This window comes from Festucalex cinctus, chromosome 3 (assembly GCF_051991245.1).
Source record: "Festucalex cinctus isolate MCC-2025b chromosome 3, RoL_Fcin_1.0, whole genome shotgun sequence".
Taxonomy (NCBI): domain Eukaryota; kingdom Metazoa; phylum Chordata; class Actinopteri; order Syngnathiformes; family Syngnathidae; genus Festucalex; species Festucalex cinctus.
Window position 1 is genome coordinate 24,730,498 of NC_135413.1, and position 24,518 is coordinate 24,755,015.

Consider the following 24,518-nt stretch of genomic DNA (forward strand, 5'->3'; position numbering starts at 1 on the left):
GTTTAGCCTGAGTTGAGGCTCACGTGATTGGAAAGTGAGCTTACGAGTGTAATACTGCAAAGTGCTGAGTCAAAGACACCCAACAATTCAGCAGTTTAATTAACAACCTGAGAGTACAGGATGTTCTTCTAAATCTATTTCACAGTCTGAGCGTGTCATCTGTGTCCTCCATTCGCTACTGATACATTGAACGGGAAACTACTGCTGAGAATCAACTTAAACGTGTTAATACTTTTTGTCACTCATAAATAAAGAGTAGCTGCCTCCTCTCCTCAATTTCGTGGATTGCACCCTTTTTATGTACATTTTATAGACTCATTACCTTCGCGGTAGACATCAAACCTAGGGTGGGCAGAAACAAAACTTGCATTTTAAAACACTTGCATGTGGCCTTCTTGTTGTCCATATCAGGTCACATGTTGGGTTCACAAATTTATGAAAAAGTGGGTCAAGTTAATTTCACTCCTTTAAAGTCATTTTTTGGCTAGAGGTGGTTTATTTGTGTTAATTCCCATGAAAACTTTCCAGCTTTGAACACTTTTACAGGTTTTTTTCCCCATTGAATACAACTTTTAAATTATTTGCCCGCTTACTTCAATGTTATGTAGCTCACCTCAATGCACAGTTTACTATATGACGCCAGTTTTGTGGTGATCTTGTGCAGGTGTTGTTCAAAGGATTGTTGCAGGAAGCCTTCTTCCTCCTCCTCCAGTCCTCCTCATCCTCTTGCTCCCTCCTCAATCAGAGTTTCTAAGCAAGAAACACAAATGACTCCAGCTGTTCCCCCTCAAAACAGCACTTGTCATCTAGTGAGAAGCCACATTTTTAAACACAAGAATTTCCTCAAAGTAACTGGCGGTACAATTGCTGTTCTTTTATCCGCCCAACCTGTGTGTTGAAACGCACCTTGCTCTGTGCGACAAAGCGGATTCCGTGACTCCTTTGCGCCGTCATGCGTGCGCTGCTGACGGCGTGGATGTTTCTGCTATTCGGCCTCCTGCCCCTTGAGACCCAGTCTCGGGTACCGTTGAGCAACAACCTCCGGAGTACCAGACACAGGTAAGACTTCTCAACTCACACCCTCGAACACTAATTGGTCATTAAAAACAAACAAACAAACAAACAAAAAACAAAAAACAGCAACGATAAGTAGTACAAATCTTTTCTTACTTTTTTTTTTTTTCTCTCGAAGATCTTGTCTATGATTATATTTCGAGTAAATTAACAACAGTACAGTACATGTAACGTTAAACGACTACATGGGTTAAGTTAGGACCCCCAAAATGGTTTCTCTTAATTATGCCGCTTTATTTTAAGCTGATTATTTTCCGGGTCTTTTCAGTTATTTCTAGTATAGTTTCATGTATGAACTAAAAATAATTGTTATATTACAAAAACTAAATAGGTATAATCTTAGTTTACGACACGTACTGTCACCATATATATGTTTTATTAATTATTTATGATCAGGCGCTCGACCACCTGGCGCCTCAATTAAAAGAAGACAATCGTTTAAAAAAATAAATAAATAAATAAATAAATCATTTTTTTATTTTCCAGATGTTATTTGGTATCTCTTCTAGTTTCATATGGTTACACTGGAAATCATCGTTTTTAATAACAGAAATGAATCAAATGTACTTACAGTGTATTTTTAAATGATTTACAATCAGGCACTTACCTGGAGACTTAATGCAGAGAAGACAAACTAGCCATAATGTGTTCAGTGACCAGGACATCACGTTATTCGTTAATTAAAATGCCATCAATCTGTTCCAGCCCCAGTAAACACCACAATTTTTTTGGTTATCTTTTTAAAAAGGAAAAAAATAGTACTGCATTGCATAGTATAAAGACAAAGTAAAATGTAAGAAAATATAAAGAAAAACATTTTAAATAAAGTTTAATTACAATATTTGTGTTGGATGTGTGTCTTTTAAGGGGCATGAGCCTTGCAAGTGACATCAAAAGACGGAGTTGATTTGGCTGGTCTGTGTGTGAGTGTCTGAATGTGAGCTGTGGCCTACAACAGCTCCTAGTCAGTGATCTCATTTTGTATTTGACTATTTGTTCTGTACAATAGATGACTAAAAGCGCATTGGCGACTGCGGCTTTTCTTGCACACATGCAAGGGCATTACAGTACTTACAATGTCAATAAAGATGGCTACTGGGACTTAATCAAGAGGGTTCGTGACAAACAATCACAATAGCTTCTCAGGCGTTGCAGTGGAGCCCAAGAAAGTTGTGAGAATGAGGAATGAGGTCATTCCCTTCAGCGGCCCAGAGGTGAGACGGAGGTGAGGGTGATTTAACGGGATTTGGGACAAGGACACATGTGCTTAGCGTGGGGCCGTCTCGCGGCAAAGCCACAAAAAAAAAAAAAAAAAAAAAAAAGCCCCCCAGTGAGATGATACAAACCACAACATATTTTATTATGTTAGTGTCTCCAATAAGTAACAATGTAACATTTCAGTGAAAAAAAGAACATATTTATGTCTGTAAAAATCTGTTCCTGGTTTGTTTTTGAATGTTGCACGGTGAGATCTTCTTCTCAAACTATTACATAAGGGCAGAAAAAACGAGTTTCATAAAAGTTTGCACAGCAGGGGGTCCACTGAAGATCAGCGACTGGTGGGAAAGAGGAGGATGGAAGTGAGCGTGACGGATTTAACACAATTACCGTCACTGGCAACAAGTACTGTACAAGGCAAAGTAGATGGTAAAACATGGACATATTCTCTTGTAATTAAGCACTATGACAGAGGAAATAATAAACAGAGTATGGCTTTTGTTGCCTGGCAACAAGGTGTGTAGCTGCCTTATTATTCCCATAAAGACAGTAAAAGCTTTGGTTGCATTTCCATTCATAAAAGCAGCACTTCATCACCAAACCTTCCAATTACACTTAATAGATGATGGCGTCTTCGTGTAGTCCAACCATCACATAAAAATGGCAGCTCGTCACCCAGATTCGCGGCCAATTAATGGGAGGAGGAACTCTGTGCAAATTTATATACTGCAATACCCCAACACAATCTGACAAAAATCTGAAGTGGTCATAAAATATAGTTCAGAAATGCACTCAACTCCACTGACCATGCAGCAAATAAGATGAATTATGTGCTATGGCAGTGAGAGTTGCTCTTGTTTTGAGCCTTACAATGTGTTACCCTTCCTGCATGGTCACCAGTGTGAAATGCCTGAAAGAGAGTGGACATGAATGGAAAGGAAACAAGTCAAGAGTATTGTGATTATCCCAGATAAGGCAAGACAGCAGGGAGCTGGGAAGGGAAGTACTTTTCAATTCAATGCAAGAAAGTGGAGGAGCCTTTTAACCGTCTACTTTTTTGGGGGCCCTTCTTGCGCAACCCTCAAATGCCATTGCTGATTAACTGGAAAGATAGATTCTGGCAATAGTGGCATGACACCACAGTGTCCACAAGTTTTAATTAGAAACTAATAATTAAACCTTTGATGAAATGGCCGCAAGCCTCGTGAAAATGAATTAGCGAAAAATTTAGTCACGTCTCATAACTTCAGAGGAAGATGTTAATGTGGTCAGTTACAGTGAATCCCTGCCTTGTCGCAGTTTGATGTTTTCCGATAAAACATCCTCAGCTATTTGCTGAAAGACTTTGTGCTCTTTGTGTAACTCCCTTAAGAGGCTAAAAGATGGTGCCCAAGCCTGGCTAGTAGGAAAGTAGTAATTCGTAATATGATACATATCAATTAGGAGATGGTTGTTAGCTTGTTTTATGGGTAACAGTGTTTTGGGATCATAGTTTGTGGTATGTTTGGGGGTTTAAACTATTCATAAAATCATTTAAAAACATTTTGTGGGTGGTGTTTATCGACAATAGATCGCAATGTGTTTACTGCACTTTTACAAATAGTTAACTGCAATGAACGTGATGAAGTGAATTATAGAAACTGGAAAGCTTGCATTGATATCAGTAAGGAAAAAAAAAAGGACAGCTTCCTATTCGAGAAGTTGTTTGTAATTTTTAAAAATATATATTTTTTTATGTTTATCTTTTAATTTGTTGTACTGTACCATATTTTTATAATTATTATAATTGAGTATTATCATCGTTTTTGGTTGTCAACTGCCGTGCAAGTTTGGCTTCTGATGCTAACACCTGAAGTAGCAAGATAAGCTACAAGTAACAACATGACAAAAGTTCAAATGGATTACATTGAGTGTGTTTTTTCCTCCAAATATAAAGTTTGATATCTGCATACATTAATTTTCGGTTAGTAACAAATAGGACCACTGTAGCAAACTTGTGAGCTGCTAGCAAATCGCTAATGTATTTTTGCTATTCTAAATTGAAGTGTTAGCATGGAGGTGTTAGCATTTTCCATTTTCACTTCGCTTTTTGCTTTCAGTTATTTTATTAATTTCTTAAAGTGTGGCCAAAATAATGTCCCTATTGTTCATCAAAAGTGCTCAGTCTGCATCTATTAATTTTCTATTAGTAACAAATAGGACCACTGTAGCAATTGTGAGCTGCTAGCAAATCACTAACGTGTTTTTGCTATTCTAAATTGAAGCGTTAGCATGCAGATGTTAGCTTTTGCTGTTTCACTTTGCTTTTTGCTTTCAGTTATCTTATTAATTTCTTAAAGTGTGGCAACAACAATGTCCTTATTGTTTAGCAAAAATGCTCAGTCTTAAGCATGTGTAGTGTTTAGCAGCCGATTATATCAATGTACATTTTGGCCAAAATGGCTGACATCCAACCAATTTTGTGTTGGTGGGTGAAACATGCCACAATCAAGTTTGTGTTGGGCACCATTAAAATAACCAAAAACATTCTTTTGTGTTTTCCAGGTCATCCAAATCCTCCAAACACATGACACCTTCCTTCATAACGCCGCCTACGTCCAATTACGCCATCGCCCCTGATGACGCCATCACCCTGGCAGAGAGCCGTTTCATCTGGCGGGTCCTCCTAACGAAGGAGCCCCCGCTGAGGTGGTTCGAAATGAAGCAGGAAACATGGCCGGGCGCCCGGAATCGGTTCCGAGGACGTCGTCACGCCAGCGGCCGAAGCGCCCACCGGCAGCTGATGAGGGCGGGCTGCGTCCTGGGCACCTGTCAGGTGCAGAACCTCAGCCATCGCCTCTACCAGCTGATTGGACGCAGTGGCAGGGAAGACTCCTCCCCCATCAACCCTCGCAGTCCTCACAGCTACGGCTAAGACTTGCATTCAGTTAGCATTTTGTTACTCATCGTAGAATTGTGCTCCATTTTGGGTGAACTTCAATTTGACCTAATCAAAAGTTTTCAATACACATGTCCAAAAGCTTAGTGTTTCAGTACTTCATCCCCAACGTGTTGCTCTCTAACAATGACCAAATTCACAACAGGTGTTTGGTCATGACTTTGTCAAAACAATTCCTGGTTCTATTAGAATTTTTTTTTTAAGAGTATTAAACAATTCTTCCTTGTCCCATGTAACAACTAATTAAATAACTAGGATCAAAATGGCTTTCATGCTTGGAATGCTCAGTTTTGAGATTGTCGGAGGAGGACAAGACGAGAAGGTTTTTTTTAACCACAAAACAAAACACGCACGCACACTCGAGCAGCCAAAAGAACCACCGTGCACTTAAGAAAATCAAAAGAATTTTAGATGGAAATTTAGCCTAATTTATCCATGGAATTGACATTCTTTATTGCAATTAGTGGAAGGAAGCCTTACTGCAACGGAATGATTTTCAAGGCTTTAACATTATATGCCTTTGATCCATTTTCATTGAAGCATGTCGGATTATTCGAGTGTTATTTGAGGTGAAAAGTTACAAGCACTGTATTGAGTCTGTTATTGAGTTTGACTTCTAAAGCACTGTTATTTAACTCTTAAATGTACACACATTACTAAAACCTCGTTTTCCTGTTACGAGCGATGTTTACCTTAGTAGACCACTTTTTTTTTTTTTTTTTTTTTTTTAAAGCATATTATGTAATAAACAACCATCAAACGCCCCTGTGTGTGCATGTTATGGTTTCTACATCTTGTTTGAGTTGCAATGTTATTGTTTTTGATTGATAAGAACATTATTTATGATTGGGACAATTTCTGTCTCTCACCCGAACACACCCTTAGTCATTCACACGCACACTCACTCACCCCAGACTTAAACACACACTCACAGGAGGAAAGTCCAAATCTACTGGCATCAAATTTGTGCACCGTGACATTGCAAATCTGTCAACGTTCCTAACTTTATGGGCCATCCTGAGCAGTAACTGAAATCAAGTTTTCAATAACTGGCAATGACTCTTTCACACCGACAAGGTTTTCATAACAAACACTATAAAACATGGACACCTTTTATGTGGAGAAGTCACCATTTGTTGACAAAACACTGTTTAGTTGACTGCTTTGAAATGCGTTACAGCCCTTTTTTCTACTACTTTGATACTTGGTGTTGTCCTTTTCTCCAACCTTCAGAGGCCATTCCAGTGAGATGCTGACAGTCCTGTTCTGGTTGACTCTACGTCTGGTAAATGGTTGTTTCTGAAGGCTCAACCTGTTGCCGCGATAAGGTACACTATAGCGAGTTATTCCGGCTTGATGGCGAAATTACGTCGTGTGAAAAGTGCAGCTTTTTCGGTGTGATAAGTTGGTTAGATCAGGCTTTATCCATTTGTCTTGTCTGAGTTAGGCTTTTGTTGGTGTGTCCCCTTTTCGGATGGCCAACAAAGGGGTGACGCTGCTATTGATTTTTGGCTTGTAAATTCAAACTTTGGAGTATAAAAAAAGATGACTCGTCAAATGGCGATTTAGCATGATCATAATACTCAATAGGCAGGTGGGTGATCACGAGTGATGTGAGCGAGGTCAAAGCTTTTATAGGATTAAAAAGTGATATTTTCAGTGTTATTAAAGATCAACTAGTTGGCGTTGGCGAAGAAGCACACTGAGCACTTCTCGACGGGTGAAAACAAGTTATTGGAAAACTCGGAACATGGGCAGGATTACATAAACACACAAAAGGTCAAGGTTGAATACAGACACCCCGTTGGGTTCACTGAAGTTTGGTTAAACTGTGACTGGACACACACAGGCAGACGCAACATATAAATTGGTGACACAACAACAACTTGTCATCTGACAAGCATGAGTGTCATCAATTTGGTAAGTAAGGAAAACTTTCCCCACTGTACGTTATGTACATCTAGATGATATTGTTGTTTGGTTTTCCACAAATGCAGGGTCCAGATCCGTATCTCGATTATCAGACAAATCTGATACCGAAAAACAAAAAGGAAGACTACAGAAACTTTGAGGCAAGTTAAACAAATGAAGACATTGGAAACCAAATGTTGTCAATGTTTACATACAGTATATGTACAAAGCCTGAAATTGAACAAATTGAATGATGGTACAGAAAAAAATGTCGACAGTTGGTAGGAATGCACCAGTGTAGATACATACATATATACAGGTGCATTTTCAGTAGTGAATTCTAACCTATTATTGATATTGTTAAATATTATGTTTCTTATGTAATATTCTAAATTATTGAGATGGTTAATTATGTTTTTTTGTTTGTTTGTTTTTTTAGCCGTAATCCTCAAAATTTCAAAAAAAGTTATCAAATATTTTGTGACCCTAACCATACATTCATGTATTAAAATGGACCATTGTGTATGTAGTCATTAGTTTGAACATTTGCGTGTGTGAATGTTTAGGCCAAAACTGAGAATCTGTTTTTCAGTATGTTCATGCGTGGCTACTCACTGGACAGTTCATTTGGTAGACCTGCATCGAGCCTAAATAAACAAGAGCTGCCGTAAATTGACGCTTCAAACCTGTAAATGCAAATTGATATTTAAATTACAGTGATTGTGTCATCACAGAAGGAGAGTGTTGCTGACCATGTGTACAACACATACAAGCTGATGCATACCAACCAGAATGTGGACTTTGTCAAGCGAAAGGTGAGACTGCACACACTAACATACATTCTCTGAATCCATGTTTATGATTATTTTTATTATCTATTAAGTCACTAAGCCAGGACATTTTCAGTTGGAAATTTCAATTGTTTGGTAACCCATATCTTCAGTGCAGTCTAACCTTCGATATTTAATTGCTATTATTATAATCTGATTTTGATTTTTTTTTCCAGGCCAACATAATAATTGAACATAATTATCCCGGACATATGTTGTAATGTGTTAAGAAGAATGCTGCCCCATCTCGTGCAAATCCGCCACTGCTCACCCCTCCCCATCTACTGCGGGGTGTTGTTGCCGTTTGCTAATGCTCATCTTAAAAACAACTGCAAATCTGCTTTGGCTCTTTTTTTTTTTTTTTTTCATATTCAAATAGTGGTGGTACCTTGACTTTTAATTTTTTATTTTTAGTTGTAAACCATCGCTTGGGCATTTTGAGATTAGGTCCAGAGTTCCAAAATGAAGCATGACATAAGAAGTGATAATTGACATTCAGACAGTCTCACGAGAAGAGTTCTGAAGACTACAACAGAAATAAATCAAAGGTTCCGCTACCTTTTGGGCCTTTCCCGCAGCACTTGGAATGGAGTGGCTGCACTCACGCCGAGATGCCCATGATGGATGCCATCATGTCCCTGGACCAGCTGGTGGACGAGTCCGATCCAGATGTGGACTTCCCCAACTCCTTCCACGCCTTCCAGACGGCCGAGGGCGTTCGCAAAGAGCACCCAGACAAAGGTATGTACTGTATGTAGTCACTAACATCTTCAGGAAAGTGTGACAGGTATAAAATGTAATATACCCTGACAGTTAACAAAAACAGACAAATGAACACTTACCTCAAGCTAAAATCTTCTCCCCCCCCCCCCCCCCCCCCCCCCCCCACCCCCCTATCAGCAAACAAGTTCACTCCGAGCACCAATGTCAATCCAGTCTCAGATCAAATTAAATTGAAGCATATTGCAGTATTGTTTGACGTAAACACATCGCCAATTGTAGAGGGGGGAAAAAATCATTCTACTGTAAAAGAATACAACAACTAAACAGGATTATGTTAATGTAAATGCTCGTTGGGCTGGATTAAGACATGCCAGTTGAGGCCATAAATGTGATAGGGTATGAACCATTAGCACCCCAAATGGAGTCTGTTTCATAAATGTCTTCCTTCCAGACTGGTTCCAGCTCGTGGGTCTGATTCATGACGTTGGGAAAGTAATGGCGCTGTGGGGGGAACCTCAGGTAAGACGTAATATTTTTTTATTTTTTTTTTGTATCAACTCTTACCTACCGTTCAGGTCGAACGTTAACCGTTTTTACGTATAGCAGCAATAAAAATCCTCTATTTGTTGTTTTTACCACTATGATTTGTCTGAAAGTGAATCAAAACAACAAATATTTGAAAATGTCCGAAAATGCTGCGAAGATTGTGTACACTGCATGAAAAATATTTGCTGGTAAGAATGAATAATATGAGGTCGATACCCGCTGCAGTATGTCCGGTTTGAACACACTACAGCGTGTCCGTGTGAACGTGTAGCGACCAACTACGTCTGTTGATTGATTAACTTGGGTCTTAACAAGCATAGGTGGCCAAGAACATGCCCAACTATAATTGAAACAGTGTCAATAAACTGACCAACAGAGGGCGCTGCAACCTAACAAACACAGTTCAACCTGGCCGTTTTAACACTGCGGCTCTTTCAGGTCAAACTGAAATGTATTTTTAGATTTTTAGAAAACGCACAGTATTAGTGAGATGGAATCCTACTTGTGGTTCATGGTCTTTCTTCCACATCTGTCCACAGTGGGCCGTGGTGGGTGACACGTTCCCCGTGGGCTGCGCGTTTCAGGACTCCATCGTTTTCCGAGACAGCACCTTCAAAGAGAACCCGGACGACAAAAATCCCAGATACAAGTAGATATTCTCCCGTTAAAACTGACACCCAAACGCAGGATTTGTCGTCAAGGCTTGATGGGCTAATTTCCTCTTAAAAGAAAAGTGATCGCACAAATGAAGTACAGCATATTTTATTCTTAGTTTTTACATGGCAATCACTATTTTCTTAAAGATGAAATACTTTTCATGTATTTTGATGTTTGTTCAGCTCTAAATATGGAATCTACAAAGCAAACTGTGGGCTTGACAATGTCCTCTTGTCCTGGGGTCATGATGGTGAGTGACAAAAAAAAAAAAAAAAAGTTGGCTCAAAATTAACTTAATTTGGGTCCAAAAGAGTTATTTATTATGGTCCTTTGATACAAGTTGTATTGTATCTTAATTAGTCATAGCATTTTAAAATCAGAGATTATTTTCTGGAGGAAAAAAAAAAAAAAAAAAAAAAAAGAAGAAGAAAAAAAAAAAAAAAGTCTTATTTAAACCAACCAAAGACCAAAAGGTGTAGACTGAAGCGGAGCTACTGCAGGTCTATAGGTCTATGTCTTGATGTTGTGTGCCTCAGAGTACCTTTACCGTGTTCTGCAGTTCAACAAGTGCAGCATCCCCGAGGAGGCGAGTAACCGCCCTCGTCGAGTCATCCTCCCATGGTCACGCCCCGACTCAGTGCCACGCTATGTTTGTGTGCCGTCCTCGCAGGGCCTCAACATGATCCGCTACCATTCCTTCTACCCATGGCACTCCCAAGGCGACTACATGTACCTGTGTGACGACAAAGACCTGCAAATGCTGCCGTGGGTCAACGAGTTTAAGTGAGTGGCGGACAATTTGTTGTTTGAAGTCACCTAAAGTTAAACCGTAATAAGCCCTAAATGTCCACTAGTTTCTGTAGGTGCTAAGAATTTTGACCTTAACTGCACCTATGTGTGTGTGTGTGTGTGTGTTTTCCTTGCAGCAAATTCGATCTCTACACAAAAGCGTCGGAGCTGCCTGACGTGGAGAAGCTGCGTCCATACTATCAGTCACTGATTGACAAGTACTGTCCCGGCGTACTGAAGTGGTGAAAGAGCACAGCCAAAGTTATTCATTCACCAACAAACAGCGTTTTTTTCTTTTCTTTTCTTTTTAAACCATGCAAATTTACAATATTTAGTCACTGTGTGTTGTTTTTTTTTTGGTAAAAGGTATGAAGCAGGTTCACTTTCAGGACAACCATTTATTGTATTTCAGTGTTTTTATAAAAATGTTTTTATGTAGTGCACACAAACAAAAGGGACATTTGTGTGTATAAAAGTGCTACATTGACACAACTTGAAGTTACCACAAGTAGAAAAAAAAATGCTTAAATGCAACTTCCAGGTGCATGTCGGTTGCAATGTGTGTTTCCCCAAATAAAATTTAAAAATAAATCATTCAAAGTGATATTTTATATGAACATGTACACAAGTGAGCCCAAACAGGAAGTACAAATATATACACACATACCTCTGCTCAATTTGGTATCATCAGCCCTTTTCTCTCACTGTTATTCTTCTGACTCTACTTCCTCCTCCTCCTCTTCATCATCATCGGTGACATCCTCTCCCCCATTCTCACCATCCTCCACCTCACCCTCGTCTTCAACCTCACCCTCCTTTTCACCAACACAACCCTCTTCTTCCTCATAATCCTCATCCACCGCCTTTTTTGCGTCGGGCGGCGCCGCGTCTTTCGGATCAGAAATACCCGTGGCGTGTCTTTGCCTCCTGGCCAAGGCCAGCAGCAGGCACAAGGTGGCGCTGCAGCCGACCAGGGTCCAGATGAGCGTGGGGGCGGGGACGCCTGACACCTGGGCGCGCACCCACCGCACGGCCCGGGCCACGGCGGAGTTCAACTGGCGGCGTGGAGGCGACTTCTCCTGCCAAGTTGTTATTCATACAATCAGGTCAAGTTTATATATATATACAGTAATGTTCAGTTTAGATGGAAGTAAGCAGCAACTTGCAACTCATTCACTCCCAGCCATTTTCACTGTTAACTGGATTTTGACTGATTTTGCAAGGCCCACAGAATATTGTGTTCTATTGCTATAAAAACATGGAACCTACCAAAAGAAAGTTCAGTCTGTTTTTATATCAGGAAAAAAAAAAAAAAAAAAGTATATTTCTGTTTCCGTTTTGCAGCAATTAGTGGCCCTGGTTGATCTCGTATACTCTGCTGCCACCTGCTGGTCATTTTTGTAATTACTACCATTTTTTTTTTTACCCGTTCATTGCAGTTGAGAGGCTGCATCAAAGCCTTCTGTATGCTCTAGCATTAAAAAAACAAACAAACAAACCAAAAAAAAACACGTATAAATACATCTTTGGCACGCTTAAACATTTAAAATAGAACGTATTTCTACGTTTTTGGTAGCAAATGAGTTAACCTGTTGAAATGCGCTGAAATACCTTTAATCTGTTCTAGCATGCCTAACAAAACGTTTATACAAGAAAAAGTCCTCAAGTACCGAATGCACACCGCCCTCCCACAAAGGTACCTTGAGTCCATGTTGCTGGAGCATGTTCTCGAGGAATGGGTGGCCCAGATGCACGACAGGGTAAAATTCATCACTGTAGACCCTCCTCCACCAGCGCTGAGGGTAAGTTCTGTACTCAAGCAGAATCTTATTATTGTACCTGTTGCTTAAGTATTTGATTTAGAAACTGAATAAGGAGAGTTCTACTGACCCATCCTCTTTGGGTTCGGTAAACCAGTATCTGTAGCGGTGGGCTCGCAGGTAGGCAGGGGGCTGCTGGTGGAAAGGGTAACGAGTGACGTCTGTCTGGATCAGCTCGATGACTGCGCGACACAAGCAAAGTGCGTCAGCCATGAATGAAGCCAAATTCACACAATTACTGCGTCGTCTGGCAAGGAGCAGACTCCGTTATCAGAAGCGGCCCTTACCGTCCGTCTTGCCCTGCAGGAGTCGGTGCACGAGGCTGGTGAACCACGGCGCCTGCGTGTGGCTGCCGAGGGCGGCGAACCACATCTGCCAGTCCAAGCGGGGCTGGTGGGGCGTCACCATTGGGGGCGGAGCGCTCAGGTTGCCAGGTTTGTACATAAAGTCGATTTCCTGCAAGGGGAGGAAGGAAAATAAAATAAAAAGTGCCACAAAAATCACTTCTAAAAAGAGTAGAAAAAGGTTTGATGAAATGTTTCAAGGGCAATCGTCAAATTTTCAATGTTTTAATTAACTCTTTCACTCCCAGGCATTTTGACCGAATCAAACCCCCGTCCAATCAGTTTTACTGGATTTTGACTGATTTTTTGCAAGGCCCACAGAATATTGTGTTCTATTGCTATAAAACATGGAACCTACTAAAAGAAAGACTGGAGTCTCTTCTTTCATCGGGGGATTTTTTTTTTATCTGTTTCCATTTTGCAGCAATTAGCATTAGAATATAGCTAAGTTTCATCATTATTCAAAAACCTGTTGAAAACACTGGGGAAAAGAGCTTGTTGCAACATTGGCGCAATTAATCTCTTATAGTCTGCTGCCACCTGCTGGCCATTTTTTGTAATAACTACCATTGCTTTAAGCGGCCTCTTCATATCAGTGGCTGCATCAAAGCCTTCTGTATGCTCTAGTACAAAAAAACAAAAACAAAAAAAAATGTACAAATACATTTTTGGGACCATGTTAATAATTAAAATAGAACGTTTTTATGCGGTTTTTGGGAGCAACTGAGTTAAAAATTAAATAAATAAATAAATAAATACACATTTTCAAAATCTTCAAATTTTGAATTACTTCTGAAAAATGAAATTATTTAAATTAATTATTTCAGTCAAACCGCAGCAGAAGGATGAAACAGTCACACGCGGTTGAAAGGACGCAGGTTATGGACCCGGATCCCAATCACAATTATTTATTTACAGTCCTACCTTGACTTAAAAACTTAATAAAAAAAAAAAAAAGTCAAATGTGAGAACAAAACAACTGTACCTGTACTAATTACAGTGGACTGATGGTGGCCAGATGTTGTGAAGTTAACTGCTGCCATCTAGTGGCAGAGCTAATGAAGCTCATTTGAAAATTTGGCTCCAAATCAATTTGACCGGGCGACTGCTCATAACTCAAAAAATTCTTAAATTTGGGGCACTTGTAAGACAAGGTACCATTAAATTCAGATTTTTGTATAGACGACTATTTAGTTCAGTTCAGTCTTTAGTGCGACAAAAATAGATTTTGAACTGATTGCTTTCATATCATTACAATGTACCAGATCAACATCAGCTGGTACACCTTCCAAAATAAAATGAATAATTTACATTACGTTGTCATGAACTAAGTGTACAGTATTTTACAAAATCAACACATATGAAGCCCTTTGTCCATCCACATTATGGGCACTATATACTGAGTTTGCAGAAAAAAAATTCCTAGCAGATAGTGAGTGATTCCAAACAAAGACTTAGTTTTGCTCCTCTCACCGTCCAGCTGATGCCGTCGTTACTTCCCTCTATGACGACCTCGGGCCGCCCACCCACGCCAGTCATCCTTCGGAACAACCCGTACGAGTTAACTAGCTGGTAGCGATCCACGAGAGTGTAGGCTCGACGCACTTCGGGCCACAGCTTGGAAGTGGAGTCGTATTCTATGTAGGTGAATGGCACCTGCAAAAAAAAAAATAATTAATTGCTGGAAACAATCATTTAAAGCGGATTTAATCATGGCACGTGAAGCTCAACTCACCAGACTGATGGCAAACATGGCCACGGCGGCGGCAGCAAATACTGTCCACTGGAGCGTAGACCAAAACCTCCTGAGGAAACCAGAGACACGTGCACACCTGGAAGGAAATGTCATTTTTAAACATCAAAACAAGCCATTATGAATATTGTCGCACACGCAAAACACAGGAGTGGTACCTGTACAAGGCTACGAGAATCTCGCAAGTAAGGGAGAGAACTCCGACCCACACGCATGGGAAGATGACACTTTTGAGAAAGTGGCTGAAGTGGTGGTAGGTGAATGCTGAAGGAGGTTTAAAAAAAAAATGATTTTTTTTTCCGTGTATATTAAAAGACAGCCCTCTCACACAGACCGTACCCATTTTGGAAGTGATGGCTCTCGCCGTCATATCCACTTTCAGGTCAAAACACACGATTGCGCCAATGATAACCAGAGACAAGACGGCGATCTCCAGAATGTACCACAGCCACGACGACAGTTTGGACTCTGAATGGAGCATATCATGCATGAATGAATTTTTAGGGTCACACCAACAGAAAATAATTACTGTATAGTCAAAACGTTACAAGAACAAAGTAATTTTAGAAGCATGGCGAGCTGGTGGTTAGCACGACAAAGATTTTCAAATCTATGAAATACATAATAGTATTTGCGGCACAGACAATTTCAAAAATAGTCTTAATAGTAAAAGATTATCAAGAAAAAAAGTAGAAAATAACAACTGCAACATTATGAAAGAAAGATGTGACATGTGACAGAGTAAAATGTAATATTACTAGCAGACTAACTGTCTGGAGATCCATATTTGAATCTCTATATGAAGTAATATTCAGAGCACACTGTTAAGAAAAACAAACAAACAATTAAAGTCATAGAATTACACTAAAAACACTAAAATGAGCATTTCAAAGATTGAGTAAGTATAATAAGAAAAATGTCATTTTATGAGACTAAAGTCATTAAAATTATGAGAATCATGAGGGGGAAAAAATAACGCGGCAACTTTACAATAAAATCTTAGCAATACAAGAATATTTGTCAAAATGTTTTCATTTTATGAGGTTGGAATATTTTGAGAAAAATCTTACATTACCTTTTTAAAAAAAAAAAAAAAAAAATAGTACTAGTATAAATACTGAGTACACCTGGGTTAAACTACGGTAATTTTTTAAAGTATTTTTCTTTTCAGTGTGGTTCCTCTTAAAATTGACATGCACAAGGTCTATACAGACACTGCAATTACACTTTAGGCCAGAGGTGGCAGTCATGTGTAAAAAAGTAACCAACTCCACAATACAGCTTTAAAGGGATACTTGACTCATTCAGCCATTTTCAGTAGCAAAAAGTTAGCATTTTGTCCAGAATGAACTTGATAACCACATTATTTTTGTATACAATTAATACCTTTAAAAACTATTTTTTCTACTTGCTGTCAACTGAAGATGTCATCACCTGTCCTGAGGATGTAGGCAATGTGACCAATCTTGGCTCACCTGTTTTCTGGGTTTGGTCAGCAAAATGAGCCATGATTGGTCATTATCTACTTCCTCAGCACAGGTGATGTCATCTTCAGTTCACAGTAAGTGGGAAAAAAAAATCATTTAAAAAAAAAAAAATAATTCTACAAAAATAATGTTATCAAATTAATTCTGGACAAAATATGAACTTTTTACTGCTGAAAATTGCTCAATGAGTCAAGTATCCCTTTAAAATATAAAAAAGAACTACAATAAGACACAAACAAGCTTCATAGTTTATCTCACCTTTGTGTTGAGAGTCTTCTGCCGTGCGCAGCCAGAAGCGCACGTGGCGGTCATCCAGCAAGGACAAGCAAAGTGCCATGGTCAGAAGGTTAAAGAAATTATAGTTGCCTGACAAAATGATCAACACTTGCAACAGCGCCTGTACAGAAAAACGAAACAGAAAGAAAATATCCTTCAAACGATTGCAGGCGCGCGTGCTCAAGACCCGACACGTGACGCCGCTCACCTGCAAGTAGAAAGCGCCGAGTCGGAGCCTGCGCAGAGGACTGAAAAAGAGCAGCGGCATGGCGATCTCGATGGTGAAGGTTCCCGCCACGCTCAGCTTCTGCCACCACACGGGCAACTGGTGGGCAAACCAAGCCAGTGGGGTGGGAATGCACTGGGTTTCGTAGTGGTAAGTCATCGCTGGTTGATACAAATGGGGCAGAAGAGCTTGGTCACTGAAAGAATACAACTCATGATCTCGGCAGAAAATCGGTCATGCTGCCAAAGGTGTTTTACTCTTCAAACGAGACGTATGAGTGACAGAAGATGTCATACCGGTTAAGCCCCACCAAGTAGGACAACGTGACGTGAGCTTCACCACTCCGGAGGCAAACATGAGGCGGAAGAGCAGCCATCGGACGAGCCAAAAGGTGATGCGGTCGTGCTCGGAGACCGCCCGGGAGCCCCTGATGAGAGTCATTGGAGCCACGAGGATGGTGAGGAAGCCCGTCTCCAGAAGCAGGTTGTCCCTAGAGGCAAAACAGAGGGGCTTGTTCAGGTGATTCTCAGTCATTGCGAGAGTAATGAGAAATCAGGGGCGCTACACATTTACATTTAATTGTAGGGCAGGGCAATTAATTCTGCACCCTGAATACACCTTGTATGACGAATGTTATTCCACCCTCCCTGAGCTGCTTTACTGTTGAATTACACCACTGTTGGAGTTTAATGTAAACACCTGACAAAAACAATAAGTATTGTAAATTAAAATATAAAACATACTGTTTTAGAAACACTGCTAGTGCTAATGTTCGTAGTCAATGTAAAATGCCATTGACAGGCTAATAGAAAATTAGCATTGCATTCAGTGAGTGAATAATAACACTAACGCTGTAAGAAAAATACAGAAAGGCAATAAAACAATTAGGGCTGCACAATATATCGAAAAAATATCGATATCGCGATATTGGCCCTTGCAATATGCATATCGCAAAGGCACGCAATAAGTTTTATATGGAATTTTATGCTTTTTATATGAATTTGACCAGTCAGATGCTAACTAAAATGTGCATCGCCATTCAATAGTTGAAAATTATCAAGACATAATTACAATTTATTAACTAAGATTACATGAAGGTTGCTTATTTTGCCCCATGAAAAATCTTTTTCTTTCATTAGGTAATAAAAATGTAATTTCTTTAGGTAAATATCGCAATAATATCGATATCGCTATGTTCAGCAAGTATATCGCATGTTTTTCCAATATCGTGCAGCCCTAATAACAATACTCAAAAGTATATTGTCATCCTAATCTGTGAAAAATATTAATTAGCACTGTCATAGTTAAAGCGTTAACTAATTAATTAATCAAAAAAAATTAGCGCATTAATCATGTATTATTAACACCGATTAATCACACTACATGCATTAAAGTAAAACATTTAATAAATGTTTGCGTATGACATTCATATTTATTCATGTCAACATATTGAGGTCACTTTTTCCATTTTAAATGATGTAAGTAATTAACTTATTAGAAAAAAAATGAGGAGGATGAGCGCATGCTGTGGATCAAAAAATGTTGAAGACGTCCTCATAACGTTAAATGTCGGAAAAATTAACACATAACAGGTGCTCTTTAAATTTGTCAGGCAATAAACATTGATAAAAAAGCCTTTTTAATTTCGCAACTAATCAAAATTCTTAGATGTGATTAATCTGATTTAAAAATTCAATCGTTTGACAGCTCTAATATTAATAAAGCCCAATCACAAGTGCTCCTTGCGATTGGGCTATGCTTCTTTTCTTAATGGAAGTCTGTACTCCATGCATATAGGGAACCACACTGCCCCCAAGAGGCCAAGACACACATAACAGGATCAGCCAGTAATTTTTTTTCCCATTGTTTTTATCGCAATAATACATTATTATTATTTTATTTTATTTTACTTAGTAATTTGTTTAATTTTTGGTTGGTCTTTCAAGTTATAATTTAAGTTTTGGTCGTAATAACACAAAGTTTTTAAATCAATACATAATTGTGTTTATTCATTGTGATTTCAATATCAGTCCATTATGTTGTTACTTTTTTTTTTTTTTAACCATAATCACTAAGCCCTACAAAATTGATCTAAAATTATTATTTATTTTCTACAACTAACGTAGCTTTGTTCCTCTATCTATGCCCGCGATGTAATGTCATAGGAAGCCCAAATAAATTAAAACCTCGTCCACCAGATTGCAGAAATTACAATACAATATAAATTGGGATGCGGAGCCCCAGGGTTCTAGCAATTTATCAGCATTCTGCCATTTTAAGAACGTGCCCACTCACCATTGGAAGTAGAGGAAAACCTGCCCCACCTGCCACAGAAACAAAGTGAGAAAGACGACACACGCTTCATTATCATCTCCTGGCAGTACGTCAACATTACCTGGTACATGGACAAGTACAAAGCCCAGAGGCAGAAGAAGACCACGCTGTCCCGCAGCCCCGCCACCAGCGTGGCGGCCAGGCTGAGCGCCGCCCCCACCAGGCACAGCAACTCCATTGCCGTGTGTGTGTCAAGGCCCAGGTGAGGGCTGAGCCACAGTAGGGTGGGCGAGTCCAGCATCTGCTCGCCCAGAGACTTGCCGCTGAAGCGCAACTGCTTACGAGCCGGGAGGAGACCGTCGTTGCCATAGAGACCTACAAAAAACACCAACAAACAGTTTAATTTAAATCAATCAAAGCTAGTGCTGATTATTAAAATTGTTATTCTGTAAGCTCTGTTCCAAATGTTATTGTGAGTTGTAATTTAGTGGAAGTGGTAGAATGCTACAAGACGTGTTTGTATACAAATGCGTACCAAAAACATGACCAACACCATTCTCTCCAGATTTCCTACATACCTGCCAGTGTTGTACACTGGGAATTATGGGTAATGTAGTTCAAATCTGAGTTCGGTGTTTATACCTAGACTACTTTGTGTGCGTCGATTAATGTTCTAAGTTTCACTTTTAAAAGGCGGAACCATTCCAAAAAACTTTCCCGAGCCACGTATACCGCTGTACCGAGTTCCGAACTATCAGCAAGGTAGGTCGGTAAAGCCAACTAGAGTATGTCAATCTTCAAAGTCGCCTTACCTGGAATTTGCACGTAGAGCGAAACAAATGCAACCAAATAAATGGCAGCCATGCACCAGAGGAACATACGCCGTGGAAAAACGGTTTCCCCCATGTTTGGGAATGAGCTTGATCCTGGGCGGGACGACCCTGCGACCGCGCGACGTTCGAGACGAGTAGCTCGCCCAGCCCGCGGGGGACGCGAAGGAGCCGGGTGCCAGACAGCGCCGGGCTACCGTACTGATATCTAGCCACGTTCACAGTACTGGCGTTTACGTTTATGTTGAGTGACTCGCTAGCGACACCCACCGCCGCGGAGTGTTCATTGATCAAGCGTTGGACATGAGAGAATGTCGCGAGAATACCGTGATAGTGCGTTCAGGTTCGGTGGGAGAAAATAAAGCTTTTCAAAACGCTTAGAAATATTTTATTTGCCGTTATAATCGATATTAATAAAAGCATAGTTTGTATAAATCTTCGTCATAATTCTTGACAAAATATAGGAAAAACAAAACAAATTCGAAAATGGATAATGTCCCAACATACGCAGTTTCGAGGTTAAGAACAGTTACCGTAGGACTACTGTTTCTTATTTTGATTGAAAACAAAAAGCTCAGTAGGTCACCATGCTAAAAGGAGACCAATCCATTTATTTGTTGCAACTATCCATTTACTGCTGACAGCGTTCGTGTGGGTTTTGTCTGCCTTGCAGTCAGGTCACATTGCAGTATCGCATCATACGAACAGATCTCGATCGTAAACGTAAGGATTTCCTGTTGTGTGACATTGACCTAATTATTATTTTTTAAATTATCATATAAATCAACGAACACAGTCTTATCTTTGTTTGAGTTTATTGTGCAAGTATTAACCAGGCAAGCATTACAAGTTTATAGCAATAAAAATTTGGTCTGCATGCTTCTAGCACATTCAAGTTTGGACACAAACACAGGAAATCGAGAACAACCTGTTTGTTACAAACAAACAAACAAACAAAAAATTATAGTACCACTAATTTCAAACTAGCATTTATTGCACTTACAAAACAACAAATGATTAGAAAGCAAATTTACAGTCTGCTTAAAAAAAAAAATCCAGCACTTGACATCATGAGAGAAGAGAAAAATCAGTAGCAGGATTAGGACTCGGACTAAACAAGTAAACATCAAAATATCAGTGATACAAGCTGAGCAAAGAAATAATTTGACCTACAATAATAAACCATGGTTGCTTTGAATATACACCATTTTTTTATATATACTATTTGCGATAAAACCATAACAAATTGTATAAATCACAGCAAACAGACTGGACAGGACGGTGCTGTGACCTGGTTATTTGACACTCAAGAAATATGGTTGGTGATGTTTCCTAGGAGCAACACTGAGCTGGAGCAGCTTTAATAATAAAGACGGTACAAAATAGTCTTGGCAAATGTGTATGCTGATGACTGTCGGATTAAATTGCCCCCTCTGAAATGTTGACAACTAAAAACACTGAATGAGAATCCAAGTGCATTAAAAATATTGTAGTACTGAAGTGGATCCCAACAACTGGGCCAAACCTGTGGTGTAGGGTATTTGGAGAGTGATTTTTCCAGCACAATATTATCTGTTGATTCATGATAAGAATAAATAATAATTGATTTGTTTGACACATTTTACTGCAATAATATATTTGACAAGCTTTATCATGGCTATCTGTAAAAACTGAGCTGCTTTTTTTTATTTCTTTTTTTTACACGCATACAAATAATGTGGATGAATTTGAGCATTTTTCATCATTTTAGATGTTAAAAATCTGTATTTGTGTACTCCAGTTCAGATGTGTGTATTATGATCGTATCCGGTAACCAAACCCGAACGATACTTGGGAGTTTGGGCCGACACTTGAGGCGGACGGCGGTTCAACAGGCAAACGTTAGGCGCTTCTTTGGCTGTTGTTTCAAGCAATTATGATGGAAATACTCACAATAAAAATCCATGTCAGTATTTGCATCTTTCGTTTGTGCGCATGTGTTGCTTATTACAACCAGGAACATCCGAACTTTGGGTTATTTGACAAAGTTAAGGCAGACAACGATTGCTCCCATTTGGACGGCTAGACTGCATGCGAGCGTGTAAGGGCGCGTGTCATGTGGCCCCTTCCATTCCACTTGTGCACGCTTGTCCGAGGTTTGTCGCGGATGACGCGGGTTCCTGATCCGATTCCCGCACACAGATGACGGCATCGCCGCTCACATTGATGAGACACTGAGCCTGTGTGACAAACACAAAAGGGTGGCTTAAAACACTAAAAGAGGTCCGATCGTACCCCAAGACTTTAATTTGTTCTGTGACTGCTCGGGTTATTATAGTTTTGGAATTTTGCATTTTAGTTAGTTTTTATTTCGTTTGGAGTTTTGTTTTTTAAATTGAGTTGGTTTTAATTAGTTTTCAGGGTTTTGTTAGGTTTTATTAGTTTTAGTTATTTAATAAATACTTAGTTTTAGTTAGTTCCAGTATTAGCTTTAGCTTTATTTTTTATTTAATGTATTTTTTTTTTTTTTTATGTGTATTACTTGTGCGCAATATTCAAAGAACACCATGGTAGCGACGTCATCTGAAGGTACTTTTCTATTGGTTACTGCTAGATGACGTTCAAACGTCCTTATTCCGGTTAATATTAAAATCAATCTACCGGTACTTAAAATCACATTTAAATATCATCCCCAAATGCTTATGCATTAAATTACCAAAGATGAAAATGAAGGACATTTTGCTCTAATTATAGTTAGTTTTAGTTAGTTTTGTAAACATAAAATGTAGTTTCATTTTTTTTTTTTAAATGCATTTTCGTTTTTATTTTATTTCGTTAACGATTTTTTTTTTAGTTATTTAATAAATGCTTAGCTTTAGTTTAGGTATTAGTTTTTTTTTTAATTTATTTTGTTTTTATTGTTTAATGTGTATTACTTGTGCGCAATATTCAAAGAACACCATGGTAGCGACGTCATCTGAAGGTACTTTTCTATTGGTTACTGCTAGATGACGTTCAAACGTCCTTATTCCGGTTAATATTAAAATCAATCTACCGGTACTTAAAATCACATTTAAATATCATCCCCAAATGCTTATGCATTAAATTACCAAAGATGAAAATGAAGGACATTTTGCTCTAATTATAGTTAGTTTTAGTTAGTTTTGTAAACATAAAATGTAGTTTCATTTTTTTTTTTTAAATGCATTTTCGTTTTTATTTTATTTCGTTAACGATTTTTTTTTTAGTTATTTAATAAATGCTTAGCTTTAGTTTAGGTATTAGTTTTTTTTTAATTTATTTTGTTTTTATTGTTTAATGTGTATTACTTGTGCGCAATATTCAAAAAACACCATGGGAGCGACGTCATCTGAAGGTGCTTTTCTATTGGCTGCTGCTAGATGAAATCACTTCTGTGTGACACACTTCCAAACGTCCTTATTCCGGTTAATATTAAAATAAATCTACTTAAAAATCATCCCAAAAGTTTCATGCATTAAATTACCAAACAAAAAACTAAGGACATTTTTGCTATAATTATAGTTAGTTAGTTTTGTAAACATAAAATGTAGTTTTAGTTTTCGTTTTTTTTAAATGCATTTTCGTTTTTATTTTATTATGTTAAGGAATTTTTTCGTTAATTTCAGTTTTAGTTTTTTTCGTTAGTTTTAGTGAACTAAAATAACCTTGGTGACTGGTTCTAACTATTTACTCATTTAGCAAGCCATATGTCATGAATCTGTTGTTGGAGTCAAGTGTACCTGGTTCTTATTGGGATTCTCCATCAACACGCACTCCTTCATGCTGTAGGACACAACGGCATTTCCCCCCAAAGCTGCGACATGGGCACGAACCATGGCAAACACCTCTGCTATAAACGAATGGAGGAAGCCGCTCACACCACCTTCCTGGAGGATGAAAACACACAAGATTTATTTATTTTTTTAGTGGGAATTTGAGCCATTTTGGCCGTACCTCTCGTAAGGACGTGGTCTCGCGAATGAAGAACATGTTGATGATTCCCAAGTATTTGGCCACACGCGTGCCGGGGAGGAAGGAAAGCGGAGTCATCTTCACCACGGTGACCGAGCTTCCTCCGAACGAGCAACGGTTGGAGCGCAGTGAGCGGGACCGACTCTCGGTCAACGGACTGGAGCGCTCCAGAGATGAGACTGAAGGTTCACAGACCACAAAACAGCTTTTTTGCAGGGCATGTTGCTGAGGGCAGCTGACTGAGGTTACCATGGCAACACTGTGCACAATAAAATATCTGAAGCTTACATGGTGGCATTATACAAATTGATCAATTATCTCAGAGGGGAAAAAAAAGAAAGTTGTAGTTTGTTTGTTAACACATATTTATTTTTAAAAGTAATAAAACAACAAACTATAGGATATTTTTAAATCATATATATTTGTATTAATTTGGTTTTGACTAGGGCTGCTCGATTATGAAGAAAATATTAAAGCGATACTTCACTTAATTAGCCCATTATAGCAATAAAAAGTTAATATTTTGTCTATAATTAAGTTGATACTTTCATTATTTTTCAAGTACAATTAGTACCTTTAAAAACCCATTTTGCAACTTGCTGTCCACTGAAAATGACATCACAGATCACATCACAACAAAATGACGTCTAGGTTTGGTCATGTGACATTCACAAGCTGAGCTGTGATTGGTTACCTGAGCCCTTGTGATGTCATTTTCAGTCGACAGCAAGTTGCAAAATGTGTTTTTAAAGGTACTACTTGTACATGAAAAATAATGAAAATATCAAATTTATTATAGGCAAAATATTAATGTTTGACTGCCAAAAATGGCTAAATAAGTATCGTAAAG

The 24,518-nt window shown here is 38.9% G+C and overlaps 4 protein-coding genes and 1 long non-coding RNA gene across 23 annotated transcripts in view; 2 read left to right on the forward strand and 3 right to left on the reverse strand.

Annotated features, from left to right (window-relative positions):
* Positions 1 to 613: 613 nt before the first annotated feature.
* Positions 614 to 8,814, reverse strand: LOC144016200 (uncharacterized). Its single transcript, XR_013282859.1, has 3 exons — positions 8,530 to 8,814; positions 907 to 1,039; positions 614 to 750 (listed from the first exon to the last, which is right to left on the reverse strand). It is a non-coding gene; the product is annotated as an uncharacterized LOC144016200 (long non-coding RNA).
* Positions 676 to 5,938, forward strand: adm2b (adrenomedullin 2b). Its single transcript, XM_077517005.1, has 2 exons — positions 676 to 1,059; positions 4,837 to 5,938. The coding sequence occupies exons 1-2, from the start codon at positions 953 to 955 to the stop codon at positions 5,204 to 5,206; spliced, it is 477 nt and encodes a 158-aa protein (XP_077373131.1). The 5' UTR covers positions 676 to 952; the 3' UTR covers positions 5,207 to 5,938.
* miox (myo-inositol oxygenase) lies at positions 6,673 to 11,277 on the forward strand. Of its 3 annotated transcripts, XM_077517003.1 has the most exons (10): positions 6,784 to 7,150; positions 7,228 to 7,302; positions 7,876 to 7,956; positions 8,550 to 8,712; positions 9,146 to 9,213; positions 9,780 to 9,889; positions 10,080 to 10,147; positions 10,434 to 10,483; positions 10,568 to 10,680; positions 10,824 to 11,277. In XM_077517003.1, the coding sequence occupies exons 1-10, from the start codon at positions 7,133 to 7,135 to the stop codon at positions 10,930 to 10,932; spliced, it is 855 nt and encodes a 284-aa protein (XP_077373129.1). In that variant the 5' UTR covers positions 6,784 to 7,132; the 3' UTR covers positions 10,933 to 11,277. The 3 variants fall into 3 exon arrangements, with proteins under 3 accessions (XP_077373128.1, XP_077373129.1, XP_077373130.1); XM_077517002.1 differs by having other exon boundaries at positions 6,673 to 7,150; positions 10,434 to 10,680; XM_077517004.1 differs by having other exon boundaries at positions 7,132 to 7,150; positions 7,859 to 7,956; positions 10,434 to 10,680.
* On the reverse strand, positions 11,070 to 19,930 carry lmf2a (lipase maturation factor 2a). Its single transcript, XM_077517001.1, has 14 exons — positions 19,679 to 19,930; positions 18,988 to 19,241; positions 18,888 to 18,916; positions 16,889 to 17,082; positions 16,575 to 16,753; positions 16,349 to 16,487; positions 14,943 to 15,071; positions 14,762 to 14,867; positions 14,586 to 14,682; positions 14,324 to 14,506; positions 12,794 to 12,962; positions 12,577 to 12,688; positions 12,387 to 12,495; positions 11,070 to 11,765 (listed from the first exon to the last, which is right to left on the reverse strand). Exons 1-14 carry the CDS (start codon positions 19,770 to 19,772, stop codon positions 11,394 to 11,396), a joined length of 2,166 nt encoding a protein of 721 aa, XP_077373127.1. The 5' UTR covers positions 19,773 to 19,930; the 3' UTR covers positions 11,070 to 11,393.
* A 564-nt stretch (positions 19,931 to 20,494) lies between these two features.
* c2cd5 (C2 calcium dependent domain containing 5) overlaps positions 20,495 to 24,518 on the reverse strand; it is a 32,716-nt gene continuing 28,692 nt past the window's right edge. For all 17 annotated transcript variants that reach the window (XM_077517023.1, XM_077517017.1, XM_077517019.1 and 14 more), the window contains 3 exons: positions 23,651 to 23,847; positions 23,437 to 23,583; positions 20,495 to 21,915 (listed from right to left, as the gene is read on the reverse strand). In XM_077517023.1, coding sequence (XP_077373149.1) covers positions 21,790 to 21,915; positions 23,437 to 23,583; positions 23,651 to 23,847 — 470 coding nt within the window. In that variant the 3' untranslated portion in view covers positions 20,495 to 21,789. The remainder of the gene's footprint in view (positions 21,916 to 23,436; positions 23,584 to 23,650; positions 23,848 to 24,518) is intronic.

Excerpts from the sequence above, each read along its gene's own strand:
- adm2b (XM_077517005.1), top strand. The coding sequence starts at position 953 with ATGCGTGCGCTGCTGACGGCGTGGATGTTTCTGCTATTCGGCCTCCTG. Across the intron at positions 1,060-4,836 it reads CTCCGGAGTACCAGACACAG|GTCATCCAAATCCTCCAAAC; the intron begins GTAAGACTTCTC and ends TGTGTTTTCCAG.
- miox (XM_077517002.1), top strand. Across the intron at positions 7,303-7,875 it reads AAGACTACAGAAACTTTGAG|AAGGAGAGTGTTGCTGACCA; the intron begins GCAAGTTAAACA and ends GTGTCATCACAG. Across the intron at positions 9,890-10,079 it reads GACAAAAATCCCAGATACAA|CTCTAAATATGGAATCTACA; the intron begins GTAGATATTCTC and ends ATGTTTGTTCAG.
- lmf2a (XM_077517001.1), bottom strand. The coding sequence starts at position 19,772 with ATGGGGGAAACCGTTTTTCCACGGCGTATGTTCCTCTGGTGCATGGCT. Across the intron at positions 16,754-16,888 it reads TACTTGGTGGGGCTTAACCG|CGATGACTTACCACTACGAA; the intron begins GTATGACATCTT and ends TGTATCAACCAG. Across the intron at positions 11,766-12,386 it reads TCCAGCAACATGGACTCAAG|GAGAAGTCGCCTCCACGCCG; the intron begins GTACCTTTGTGG and ends ACAACTTGGCAG.